At 41.9% G+C, this 13,978-nt stretch overlaps 1 protein-coding gene across 2 annotated transcripts in view; it reads right to left on the bottom strand.

The window, feature by feature from the left end:
* Positions 1 to 13,978, bottom strand: part of LOC117402031 (collagen alpha-1(XI) chain) — a 135,164-nt gene that overhangs the window by 49,937 nt on the left and 71,249 nt on the right. For both annotated transcript variants that reach the window (XM_059008212.1, XM_059008213.1), the window contains 18 exons: positions 12,603 to 12,647; positions 11,266 to 11,319; positions 10,544 to 10,588; positions 9,948 to 10,001; positions 8,922 to 8,966; positions 8,121 to 8,174; positions 7,755 to 7,799; positions 7,468 to 7,521; positions 6,180 to 6,224; positions 5,542 to 5,595; positions 4,970 to 5,077; positions 4,757 to 4,810; positions 4,351 to 4,404; positions 3,730 to 3,774; positions 2,927 to 2,980; positions 2,600 to 2,644; positions 2,218 to 2,271; positions 609 to 662 (listed from right to left, as the gene is read on the bottom strand). In XM_059008212.1, coding sequence (XP_058864195.1) covers positions 609 to 662; positions 2,218 to 2,271; positions 2,600 to 2,644; positions 2,927 to 2,980; positions 3,730 to 3,774; positions 4,351 to 4,404; positions 4,757 to 4,810; positions 4,970 to 5,077; positions 5,542 to 5,595; positions 6,180 to 6,224; positions 7,468 to 7,521; positions 7,755 to 7,799; positions 8,121 to 8,174; positions 8,922 to 8,966; positions 9,948 to 10,001; positions 10,544 to 10,588; positions 11,266 to 11,319; positions 12,603 to 12,647 — 963 coding nt within the window. The remainder of the gene's footprint in view (positions 1 to 608; positions 663 to 2,217; positions 2,272 to 2,599; positions 2,645 to 2,926; positions 2,981 to 3,729; positions 3,775 to 4,350; positions 4,405 to 4,756; positions 4,811 to 4,969; positions 5,078 to 5,541; positions 5,596 to 6,179; positions 6,225 to 7,467; positions 7,522 to 7,754; positions 7,800 to 8,120; positions 8,175 to 8,921; positions 8,967 to 9,947; positions 10,002 to 10,543; positions 10,589 to 11,265; positions 11,320 to 12,602; positions 12,648 to 13,978) is intronic.

Genomic DNA, 13,978 nt, shown 5'->3' with positions numbered 1-13,978 from the left:
CGTGACCGAAGAGGATTTATATGTATCATTAAAAGAATAAATAGAAAGGGAACGAATGACAAAATTACTTAATGACCTAATTACTCTGAAAGAAATATATAACAGACAGATTCATTAAAGAGGTGCCATTGTAAGTCTGCTCAGCGCTAATTATAGAAGGTTCAACTAATTGCCTGTGGTTACATTTTAATAAATCGCACTGATACGAAGCTGAGCTGGGTCTTGAACAGCTCCCCAAAGCCTCAGCGTCAGGCTGCTGAAACAAACTGTCATTTCACTTTTTTGTTGTTGTGTTGAACACATTTGGTTATCGTTGAAATATATAGAGAAACCAAATCTGCTCCACGCCTATGAATCATGCGTTTCTCTTCTGAAATCTGTTTCATTTAAGGAGGTTTCAATTGGAGTGGGGGGGGGGGGGGGGGGGTCAATCATTCAATGAAGTCCTGCTTTATGACCTACTTAATTTCTATATACTAACCCTTTCAACATAGAACAGGGAATCAAAGTAGCTCTGTATAGTCAGCATAAAAACTCTTCCAGTCTTTAATATATATATATTTAATATAGAGGGTTCAATTCCCCCCCCCCCCGTCTGCGTGACTCACCGGTTCACCCCTCTGTCCAGGATGCCCTGGGATCCCATCTTTTCCAGAAAGACCCTTGCATAGAAAAGGGAGAAGGTCATTCACGTGTAAACAGGGGCACCTGCTTTACAGAAGCAGAGGAGCAATCTGTGAGGAATTCATCATTAACCCTTGAGAGGACCTGCTGAACGAGCAGTTTGTGCTTGCAGAATGTCTCGACGTTTTCAATAGCATTGTGTGTTATTTGCTCACGCTGTTTGGGAGGACTGTGCAATCTTGAATTTCTACAGCCACGTCTACAGACTGTTCACACCCATTGACTACAGGCTATACACAATGAAGACTTCTTATCAAAACGTTTGTCATTAAAGGTGTCTTCAGTATTTAGTATTGCTAAATGCAGCACTATTGAGACTATACCCAAACACTGAACATATTAAAAAAAACGTACAAGAGTCCCCTACACACAGTAAGATACAGTAAGACTAGCTTCACTTTTTGCTTTGGTTGTGAAGGTTATAGATATGCAAAAGCTCTATGGCGTGTCATTTCAAAGGGTTTGTTTCCAGTCTTTAATTAACTCCTCAACTGGTAAAGGTTATCTCTCAAGCCTTCTCCAATTGTTTGTTTCTCAGCGTTGCAACATTAAAGAGTAAATGCTTTGAACACATTCCTCTGCGTTTCACAATGCTCGCTCTTGCATTTTGTAGCCTCCTATCTTTCCAATGCATTACCACTGAGATCTTCAAGGTTGCGCTCACTTTAGCAATTATGGACGGGAGGCGCTTGTCTCTGAGTCCACACGTGTGTCGTGCTCAGCATTCTGTTTAAATGGACCCACAAGAATACAAGCAGACTTCCGTGCTCTCTGTTTTTTTCTTGCATGGGTAGCCTCTCCAACACTACATGGCTTAAAACGCTTCTAGAGGTCAAATGGCAACAGAAAGAGTGTGGGGTTGCCAGGCAACTAGCGCGACATCCAACAATGTTCAAGAAACAGCGGTTCTCGAAGTCGGAGCTAGGGGAAGCGGGTAACGCAGAAACGCTACACAATGCGTGCTGCGCTTTCAAATGCAACTACAGCTGTGGCCAAAAGTTTTGCATCCCCTAGAATTTTAGGATTGAGTCATAATTAAAAAAACAAAAAAACAAAACAAAACAAAACAAACTATATGAATCCTTTCTTTAACACCATGTAATCAAAGAAAGTACAAAATGATATCGGAAAAGTCTACCGGAAGCCATGATCGTAGTACAGTATTTTATGTTAGATTTCTAAATTATTTTGTTTTTAAATTTGTCAGTTTTTAGTTAAGTATTTGGAAAACTACAAAGCGGTATGTAATTCAATATGTTAACGTAACATTATTCAGCAGGTTTCATTCTACTTTATGAAGCAAAATTAGTTCAATAGGGGGATGCTAAACTGTTGGCCATAGCTCTACGTGTACTCCTGAACTCTTATGATTAGCCCTACCCTGAAGGAGACGGCTCGTTGCAAAGCAGTGAACTTAAACAGTAAAAGACGAGGACTTCCACTGAATTCGTAGCACATTTATATGTAAACTGGCAACACATTCCATGCAAAATGATACCATAATGTCATTAGTGAAGTTTTCGGTTTACTTACATTTGGCCCTTTAGGTCCTGGTGTCCCATTTGGCCCCTGTGGCCCTTGAGGCCCCTAATAATTGAAAGGAAAATAAATTACTAAAAAGCCCCTGTGTGATTTTCACTGGTAATACAACACAGAGCAGAGGGAGGCGCATATGCTGTAGTGGACAGACCTGCACACTTTTATTCAACTGTTCATTATAGATAAAAGTCTCACCTACTGTAAGAGCCACTTTGCATACCCAAAGGCAACTTCTGAGATGACCCTAGTATATTGGGCACAGTTTTCAGGGTTCGAGATTACTTTGAGGACACAACCTTTTTGAAAATGAACCTCTCCACTTGAACAAGGCTAATACGTATAGATGCCAATGCAAAACGCAGTTCCTCTGGCTTACCTTATCGCCAGGAGAGCCAGCTGGCCCCTCATTGCCAGCAGTGCCCTGAAGAAAGAGACAAGCCTCTGTGTCACAAACAATCCCACTCAAGTGCACGGCATTCTAACCCAGTGCTTTAAAAATGAAACACATTACATACAAGTATATATTTATAGGCATGAAAAAATATCGTAAGGGATATATTAAATGGTGACTGAGAAAAAAAAAAAAAAAATCCCACACAATCCCAAATCATCCGTGGCAATCCCACCGGGGATTGAACCCACGACCCTCCGGTCAAGAGTCCAGAGCCCTAACCACTACTCCACACTGCTGCCCCAATCCTACCTTCATCCCTGGTTTCCCAGTTGGTCCCTTCTGTCCTCTCCCGCCTCGGGCACCCTAGACAAGAATAATTTGTTAGAGGTGAGCAAAGTGAATGGGGCTGTTATGAATGGCTCATGTTCAGCATCGTGATTTAGATTGGAAATAAGAATTAAGACTCGACGCAGTGGCATGTTACTGGATATTGCGTTGGGTCTCTTGCTATCGAAGAGGGGTGGGAATAAGAGATAAGAAAGAGGAATTCAGAGCCAAAGAAACACCTGAAAGACTCCAGCCAACATGCCAGGAATGTTTGTAACCGATCAGAAAAGCATTAAAAGAAGCCTTCCCTCACTGTGAATTACTGCAGCACATATCAGTGTATAAGACTGCATGTGGACAGCATGTGACTGTATACGGAAAAGACTGTCAAGAAATACTGAATATGAAAAAAAAACACACAACAGCCTACTGCACTCAAGAAACAAGGACCAGGGGTCACAAATGGAGATAAAGGGGCATTCAGAACAGAAAATAGGAGGCACTTTTTTTACACAGAGAATTGTGAGGGTCTGGAACCAACTCCCCAGTAATGTTGTTGAAGCTGACACCCTGGGTCCTTCAAGAAGCTGCTTGATAAGATTCTGGGATCAATAAGCTACTAACAACCAAACGAGCAAGATGGGCCGAATGGCCTCCTCTCGTTTGTAAACTTTTTTATGTTCTTATGTTCTTATAGTTGACCAGCATTCTTCAGACAATGCAAAGACAACATTCTACGCGCCTTGAAATGTACATACCGGTATGTGATTGTTTGTAATACTTACTGTTGGACCTCTCTGTCCAGCAGTCCCAGACTCTCCAGCCGCTCCCTGCAATGCAACACACACAATCAGCAGGCTGGCTGTGACTCAAATGCATGTTCAAAAGCTCCTCTGTGGATTCCCTTTCTCAGACGAAGGCAGTTCCAGCCTATAACTATGCTCTTAATATGATTTACAGCTTATGTGTTCTGTAAGATCGTGTAAACCAGTGCGCACACATATGGGAGGGTCGTCAGAATCTCTGACTATCTACAGGTTCAAAATGTGTACTAGTTTGTATAAATTCATCAGTTTCTCAGATTATACCCAAATGCTGTAGGCTGGGGGTCAGTTTGTGATCTGACCTTGGTCTGGCACATTTTTCACCGCTTTGCTCATACACCCTGGAATTTAGAATCCTCTTCAGAATCCTATCAAAACTCTCCTCTGGTTCATTGCTCTGCTATTCCTGTGAAGTCCCCAGGCAGGTACACTGTACTGGAACCCACTTCCCAAAAGGTTCCTGCAGAAGGTTCTATTTAGAACTTCGGTTTACTCTATTGTGATGATGTCATAGGTGTCTAGTTACAGTGTGGTTATCACTGTATAATCAGAGTGGTGTCATCCTCATAAAAAAAAACTTACCCTTTTGCCCTTTTCTCCAAGAAGACCTACAGATCCTACAAACCCAACTGAGCCCTGCAAGAGAAAAAAACAACAAGATATAAGATTAGTCCAATAATTTAGCAACAGCACTTCCTTTTATGTGGTATTAGACAACTAATGCCCTATTAACGGAATATTCACAAAGCGTTAACTAATGAGTTATTAAGGTCTTTAACTGAATATCAAACTATTTTTTGTCATCAAAACATGTTAATAAGAAGACTCTTGCAAACCGACATGCAGTTGCGCCTACGTCTTTAATTAAAACTGTATTTCAAAGGCTGTCAACAATGACTGAAAAAATGATATATTTTATATTACAAAGGCAGCAAACTGATGCAGTCCTAGCCTGCTGTGTGATGGAAAAATGTGAAAAAGTTCCTACCTTGGGTCCCTGTCTCCCGGGATAGCCTGGAAGTCCGGGCACTCCGAGTTTACCCTTGAAAAGGAGACAGCGAGAGAGAGAGAGAGAGAGAGAGAGAGAGAGAGAGAGAGAGAGAGAGAGAGAGAGAGAGAGAGAGAGCGGCCGTTAGGAACACGCTGTCAGGGGTGAGGAGCAAGGGGAGGGGGGAGTCAAAGGAAGATAAGAAGCCGCTACCTTCTCTCCAGCGGAACCGGCTGACCCAGCCTCACCGGTCGGCCCACTTTGACCCTTTAGACCCTCGGGACCGTCCTCTCCACGGGATCCCATCACTCCGACGTCGCCCTGGTGACATGACAGACGACACAAGTCAAGTCAGACAGGGAAAACTAGCTTTGAAGGGCCCCAGCGTTAACTGGGCCCGGGCATGTTGGCACAATGGAAATCTACAATTGTTGTTGTTTTGTTGCAGTGTCATTTAAAAAATAATGAGTATATATATATATATATATATATATATATATATATATATATATATATATATACGTGTGTGTGTGTGTGTGTGTGTGTGTGTGTGTGTGTGTGTGTGTGTGTGTAGTGGACCAAACTTTGTCACTTGTCATCATTTGATTTTGTAGCAACCCTTGAGTATTCATTCTAAGATACCTAAACAAGAGAGGTTTTGAAACCCAGGACTGGGGGCAGACCTCGTGTGACATCCTAACCCTGTATTAATAAGCAGTGTGAGTCAGTGAAAGCCTCAGTATAAGGCTGAGGACCAGTCTCTGAAGGATGTGTTAAAGTCTTACTCCGTCTCCTTTCAGCCCCATGTCACCTTTGAACCCTGGGAAGCCATCTTCACCCTGCAGAAGAACAAGAAGAGGCCGTCACAAAGGGACTCGAACCTTCAAAAGCTTTCCACCATCAAACACCGTGGATTTTAATGTCCTGTAAACTCTGACCTCTTTTTGCATGACTAATTATTATTATTATTATTATTATTATTATTATTATTATTATAATTATTATTATTATTATTATTATTATTATTATTATTAGCTGATTGTTACAAGATCCGGTACTTAGTTTAGCTGTTATACGTATTTTCTCTTTCCGTTAAAATTAACAAACCAACAACAGCAAAGAACTCATGGAGTCTTTTCCCTACTACTGCAGCATTAGAGTTAGCCACAGAAACCACACTACAAGTTTACCTCCACTTTCCCTTATTAAAATCCCTGTTCTTTCAAGTTAAACATTACAATTTAAAGGATGTGCAATATGAACAAAGGCTTCAAATACAGTTACCGGAAGAAGTGAGATTACAGCGTCGTTTTTTGGATTCTTGCTAAATTAAAACTCGGTCACGTCTGAAGCGCAGTGGGTGGCAGATGAAACTAAAGGTGAGTCTGTCTCCCCAGATTCACATTCTTCACACAGTCCTTACCTTTTCACCTTTGTTTCCTTTGAGGCCTCGGACTCCATTGGCACCCTGTAAGGGAAAAACACAATGTACAGTACCTATCAGCTTAACACTACGACACAGCGCGCACTTCGATTAGAGTTCAGCTAAACCCGTTAAGTGCCATTGTCTTCATTTGAGGACAGGCTACTTTGCTTTTTTTTTTGGAACATTTTGAAAAATGAAAGACCCTGTGTCACTCTCACTGAAAACTAGAACCAAATCATAACTGGTTAAATAAAGGATCTGATGGATAGGTTCAAATAATAAAAAAAATGAGCATAAAAGAAAAGAGAGAAAGAAAGAAACAAAAAAGAGAAAGAATGAAAGAGAGCCCTCATTATCCGTCTCACTGCAGCAGCCTGCGCCTCTTTGAAACAGAACACTAAACGATGCATATTAGAAGATTGTAATGGGGTGTGCGGCTCCCTACTGCGGGATAAAAAAAGATAGAAAAAGATAAAGAAATCTCGAGCTTGCGTTCTGGATAATTGACGCGTAATGATGTATAATGGATCAGCAGAGGATGCGAGAGGACTGCTTGAAGTTCAGGTCTGTAGTTCACAAGCACTCAGAATGGAACATGCGACTGTTCTGCTGACAGGAGTAGTTTAACCTCAAGCGCGCCTATTGGAAATGCCTGCAAAGTTTTAAAGCATAAACACAGCAGCAGCAGACAGGGTTTGCTACCCTTTGATTCCCTTTGAATGCAGTGTGACAAGATGACTGCTGGTGGAATACTGTGTGTGACGTTTACCATGGTGTTAATGTGGCTGACTGGTCATGCCTTGCCTCCACTCTCCATCCTCCCGTGCCCGCTCTTTCTCTTCCCTAGCCCCTCTGCAGTGGAACCAGCTACTGGAGAACTTCAGGACTGCTCCGTCTCTCACCGCCTTCCGCCCCCTCCTCAAGACCCACCTGTCTACACTGGACTTGCCTGACCTCAGCACCACGTTACTGGATCTTCAGCTAATGCACTATCCTTACACTATTGCACTACTATTATCATTGTAGACATACCTCGTTGTAATCCTAACTTGTTGCATCCTAGTTCAAATTGTATTTTACCAGTAATATTTGCACTTACTGTAAACTATACTGTATTTAAATATTAGGCTTGCATTGTAAACCTGTACTGCGGTTTTGAAATGCTCTGGTTTGATCCAAGTTCCTCCAAACCTGCAGGTCAAAGTAGTGGGTTCAACACACTTGATTGTCTTCGTTGTTGTATTCACCAGAGCATGTCTGAAATGATTCCCTGTGGGACAATTACCTTAACTCCACGAGTTCCGGGGTAGCCAATCGGACCCTGGGCTCCAAGGGGACCCTACACAGAAGCAAAAAATATGCTTAAAAAATTGTATTCCACCCCCTTTACCTCTAAATACACAACTGAACAGGTCAAGTCCAGTATACCAGCCATTACAGTCTGGAAACTCCATGCCAATAAAAATGCAACGATCACGAAGGGATGCCGCGCACAACAAAAAGACTGCAAGGACGATGCAAGGTTTCTTCTAGTTTTGAATTAATATGTACTGGGGAAGTTACAAAACTTACAAAAACCCCTTTCTCTCCTGGTGGTCCTTCTCTTCCTGGGTGACCCTGTTGAAAGAAAGAGTTTATCCATCATTCCCACCTTCTGATCTGTGCTGTAGCTTGTTAGTCGCACCCCCCTCCGCCTGCCTGCCTGCCCGATATCTCTACCATAAAAGAGATTCTTGTCGACGTTAGCTGTGTTCATTTAACCGCATGTTTTTTTTATAAAGATAGAAAGTGTAGATGATGATTTATTGATTTTCTGTGTTTGTGGCAGGTTCAAATCATCAACGTTTACGCCCCTCCTCTGTCGAAGAAGCTTTCAAACAGACCGTCTGACACCAAAACGGCTAAACAAACTGAGCGCTCGGGTTGTGAAATACTCACCGGAGGACCATCTGACCCTGAAAGTCCGGGCAGACCTGCTTTTCCAACGGGACCCTGCAACAGAAAGGGGCAGGAATTCCACGTTATTACTAATCCCAGAGGTCACGCCAAAGGGACGCTGTTACAGAGTTTTGACAGTGGTTACTTATTTGGGGGCTGTCTCTATATTTTTTTCCTTTTCCATTGATTTAAGACCTGGAAAAAAAATTGAAGCGTTGACCAATTAAGCAAAGAAATTGGTTCAATTAAGTAATTGAGAACTCGGTTGGCACAAAAACCTGAAAACCCTGCAGCTCTCCAGGACCAGGGTTGGCCACCCCTGCTTTAGTCTAAAATGTAAGTGTTGGTATGTCAGACACAGATAGGAAAATAAGCCTGTTTTTTAACCCAGAGTGATTCGTTCAGTACAACAATTAGTCAGTTTAATACTAATGCTTTAATAAACATCAAAACCAACATGCAAATAGCAAACAGGTATTTTATGCATAATTACCACTTTCCACTGGTCCAACAAATGACTTCTAAACCAGACCTAACCTGTGGTGACATCATTCTTTAACAATTCCTTCTTTTTGTAACTGCTTTCCAATACATCTTGGTACCCTCTTGGTCCTTCTACTAAACAAACAATTCCTTTGGTGACTTTTCTTCATGACAGCGATGGTACCCTCTTGGTCCATCTAATAAAGACACTCCCAATGCATGCATCTGACACACACACAACCTGCTGAGATATATTACTGCAAGAGATTGCAACAGAGGGGTACCAGACAGCCCCTAGAACAGCCCATCCACACTCACCTTTTCACCAGGCATTCCAATAGGACCCTGTGGACCAGGAAGACCCTGAAAAGCAAGAACAGCAGCAATTACTGTGGCACAAAAGCAGCATCGGCAGGGCTACTAAACCCTTAGAAACATCATGGGAAACTGGACCTCAGTGATAACAACCACGCAGTAGCATGACCTTTACCGTTGCAAGGTGAACATGGATTTGACGTCATAGCAGAGTGAAATGCATTGGTTAATAATGATTGGAGAGATCCAGTGCAGAAATGTATGGAATTAAATCTGGGAAACTGTCAATCACAGTAACCTAAAGAGATGGGTTAGTGGTCGGATGCACTTGAATGGAGTAAAGGGCTCAAATCCATTTGATAATTAGTAAGATAACAAAAACAGACTGTGGTCACGCATGTCCTGAGCCCATATGGTATAAATACCAGGCATAGAGGCGACACAGATAGAGAAGACTCTAATACCTCCAGGGTCATGGTGGATTAGCGGTGAATCAGTCTGAGGACTCTCTCCAGAGGTTCAGGCAATCTGATCAGTTGTCTATCTCTGTTAATACTAGCGGCACGTATTGGATCTAAACAATAGCGTTCAATGTAGAATGTGACGTGGGTATTTGGAACTAATAAATGGTAACATTGTTAAAATGTGAAACAGTCTGGTCTCATCTTTATAGCGTAACAAAGTAGTTCATTCCAGGTTTACCTTCATTCATAAAGCTTACACTGGCAACTCTGGTGTGAATCCCTGGTTAACAAGACTCAGTGAAAGCAAATGGCAGCAAAATTACACTTAGATTGCACTTAATAGATAACACGCCATATAACACATTTATAATCCATATATTCATATTGAAAATCGTTTTGAAAAAAATTTTGAAGGCTGTTGCGGAATTATAGAATTCGGGTGTAATATTATAAGATTTGATATGTAAGGTTGTAGGTCTTGTTAGCTGAGCAGCAGATTCCCTGGTGAATGCAAGTACATTACCTCCTGTAGTAATAAACTTTAAACTCCATTCCGCTCCCTTACCTGTTCTCCGGGATTTCCTTGCTGCCCAGAGGGGCCAGGCTCACCTAGAGGTCCCTAGAGAAAATAAAACCCGACAAATCACAAATCGTTGTTTTTTTTGCTGTGGTTCGTTCTAAAAATGATCAACCAGGTGGTTCTGAAGATATCCATAGGGATGGAAATAAGACTCCCATTCCATAGCAGTTTGATCCATTCCTGGTTTTACTATGAGTTTAATGACACACCTGAGCTTGTTATCTATACACTGTCCTTATGAAGTTTGTAGTAAAACCTGGAATGGGTGAAACGGCTAAGCAATAGGAGTCTTATTTCCATGCCTGTATCTACAAATTCAGCATAGCTGCTAACAACAGTTTTCTATAAATCAAAGCCATCTCCCAGTAGAAGAAGAGAAAGAAATAATGGCACCTCCACCCCAAGTTAATCAGAGTCAACAGCAGTCACCCGATTCCAGAAGTAAGCTTCAATGGGTAATTCCTAGAACATATTAATTCCTAGACCATATGCATATAGAACTGGGTAGCTGTTCATTGTCTTTTGCATCAGAAACTAAAATGTATTAAAAAAGAAAGACTATTTCTTTCTTATATAGTTACCAAGTTTCCTTTAGGTCCTTGAACTCCGTCCACTCCGCGAATCCCCTGAAAGAACAAAAACGACGACGCTTTTTAAAATCAACGATGAAAAAAATGATTACAGTTGTTTTGTTCAGCAGAGACCTGTTGCTGTTCTGCATCAAAGCTTTTTAATACCAGTGTGCAACGTGCAAAACTAAGGACTCCAAAGACCATCTAAGTCGTTTCTTACTATTTTTTTCCACTTCACTGTCCATTGTATAAAAGAAAAGTGCACGTTCATCAAAGATCATGCTAATTGTGAACTTGGCTCATAGAGTTCCTTTTGGTCTCTGCGCCATCTGGTGGATGGCTGCTTGCACTGCACCTCCATGAGGGTAAATGTGGTACATATCGTGCAGGCATGTCCAATCACAATTCTGAAGGGCAACTCCACTCCAGGTTTAACAGGTACCTTATATAATTAACTACTTCAGGGTCTCGATGCAGTTTTAACTGGTTGAATTAAACAACTTAGAGCAGGGGTGGAACAAAGACCAGGAATGGAAAGTGCCAGCTTTGGCCACTCCTGATATAGTGGCACTGCTTCAAGCACATGCACATTTGAAAATTAACTAATATATTAGAAAACATATCCGGTTCTTTGTCTGCGTGCTTCAGTTGTGCTAGGTTGTGCAAGGTTTACGTCACTGCGGACCCACTGTGTCACCCAGCTACCCCTCTGCAATGGAAATGTCACTTACGGGCTGTCCAGGGGGGCCTGCAGATCCTCGGGGTCCAACTAAACCACGGATACCCTGCAGGAAAGAACAAGTGAGTCAAGATACATGTCTACAACCTTGATGAAAAGCAAGCTAAACAATGAGAAGCCTTACTAGAGACAAACACTGCACAGCGGTCCTGAAACAGCAACACAAGGCACCGATGTGGATTACTGGTGTATGTTGGTTCATAAAGACCATATGAAAATGTGACACCATACTGACATACCACAGGAGCTGCACCCCTTAGTCAAACAGCCATGCACCTGCTACTGCAGCAGTAAGATGTAATTTCCTACCTGTGCAAAATAAATATCATTGTATCATAACAGCATCTCAACGTAAATACCAACGTGCCAGGCCTATCTGAGAATAATGTAATCATTATTAACACTGTTTCAGGTGCTGGACTTTAAACCACAGGTGAATCGTGTTTTCAACTACACAATAAAATCGAGAAGGGAGCGAAAATTTCACAATGCTGCAAAAGTACCTTTGATTCTGCCCAATACAATAAAACACATGCAGATTGCTTTAAAAATGAGCCTGTGCCACATGCTTGCGATGCCTGTTTGAAGTCGCCAGCTGTTTAAGTAATTTTATGAGGCAGAGTTGGGTGCCGGGCCTGCTATGCAACTGTGTGAGCTGCCAAAGCCTCCCATACACAACCGACATCTGTGTTTTGCAGGGAAAGTGATTGATATGGAAATGACAACATCACCCGCTGCTGAGCTGAAGCAGGTTCCCGGTGCATCTCTTCATCTCCAGAAAGACAAACACGCGGCTCTCATTGCTGAGAACCTGTGAGTAATGCCAGTGCAACGGAGTGCGTTCAAACGCTTTCGGTGCGGCTTGAAAACAAACATGGGGAAGTACCTGATGGAATGGTAACTATTTTTGCTTATTAGAATATGAAATATGGAATATAGTAAATATGGACTGGAGAGGAGGAAAACTATTGACCATAGAGTCTGAGGACCACTGTGCAGAGGGTCTGTAAACAAAGCTACAAAATGACATTTAGGGTGTTAAATTACAGTGGAACCAATTTGTTAAATTGACAGGAGTTGTTATTTGTTTTTGTTTTTTTTTTTTTTTTTTGCTCATTGGAGCAGCAGACCACACTACTGCCACCCAGCCTGGATATGCAAGTTGCATAATTAGTTTTAGCAGAATAGCTAAATCTGAAAATGCAATTACAGTGAAACCTGCACATGACAGCCGAGCAAGGGGCCATGTCTTCACACAGAGATGATTTAACATGGGATATACTGTATCTCTACACAGGGATCCGTAAGTGTATTAATTCAGGTACTCACCGGTTCACCAGCCAAGCCTCTTGGTCCTGCAGGTCCATCAGGTCCCTGTAACACAAAGAGCAGTACATGTTACACACTGACGTGCAATTCAAAAGAGAGCACCAGGACTAACAGTAACTTCTGGCTGTTGGTATATACAGCTGTGGCCAAAAGTTTTGCATCACCTAGAATTTTAGGATTGAGACATAATAAAAATAATTTAAACCTATATGAACATAAATTCGATATTTTATTTAACATCATGTAATCAATAAAACTACAAAATGATATCGCAAAAGTCTACCGGAAGCCATAAAAGTAGTCCAGTATTTCATGTTAGATTTCGAAATATCACATTTTTCAATTTTTGATATTGAAAACTACAAAGCGGTATGTAATTCAATATGTTAATGTAACATTATTTAGCAGGTTTCATTTCTCTTTATGAGGCAAAATTGGGTTGTGCAAAACATTTGGCCATAGCTGTATATATTCAGGTTATAAAGATATTGATAAGACGGTATTTATCAATGATGTAATGGATTGAAGAATGCATATTTTTGGATTCCAACTGCATTCAAAACACACTCCGGAGATGTTCCTTTAGAAGACATTGAGAAAGATACGTTTGCCGTTTCATTTATTGTTTTTTTTTTAGTATTTCTAAACATACAGTAAATTGATTCTAAAATGAATCCATGAATGAAAATGAACTCTCTAAAACTGCAAAAAGAATGCACTACGAGCAGGATATTTATGTAGTGTGTGCGCGCGTGTGCGCGTGAGTGTGTGGGTGTGGGTGTGTGTGTGCGTGTGCGTATGGGTGTGGGTGTGTATGGGGATGTGTGCGTGTGTGTGTGTGTGTGTATGTGTGTGGGTGTGTGTGAGTGTGTGTGTGTGTGTGTGTGTCCTTGTGGATGTGGGTGTGGATGTGGGTGTGAGTGTGGGTGTGTGTATGGGGGTGTGCGTGTGTGTGTGGATGTGGGTGTGGATGTGGGTGTGAGTGTGGGTGTGTGTATGGGGGTGTGCGTGTGTGTGTGTGTGTGTGTGTGTGTGTGTGTGTGTTATAATATCTAACTTCAAACTTCACAGAACAAACTATTACAATTGAGAAGAAAGCCTACAAACAGGAGCAGGAACACTCCCAAGCTGAATAAGGATTTGAGAAGCTGGCAGTACTGAAGCGAGCAGAAGGCAGGAATCACACAGCTCCAGATGTTGGCTTGACACATTTGCCCGTCTGCGTAACGTGACTGGAGCCCACAAAGCTCTCTCATCCCAGTCCCAGATTGGGAGGTCTGCCTTGAATCTCAATGTAATTGTCTATTTCTTCCTCCTGTTTACAGCTCCTCACTTCCAAAGCGTTTCCACGGCTACAGAACCCCTTGAGTGAGCTA

This window comes from Acipenser ruthenus, chromosome 36 (genome assembly GCF_902713425.1).
Source record: "Acipenser ruthenus chromosome 36, fAciRut3.2 maternal haplotype, whole genome shotgun sequence".
NCBI lineage: Eukaryota > Metazoa > Chordata > Actinopteri > Acipenseriformes > Acipenseridae > Acipenser > Acipenser ruthenus.
The sequence above is the reverse complement of the archived record's forward strand: the minus strand, read 5'-3'. Positions and strand labels throughout refer to the sequence as shown.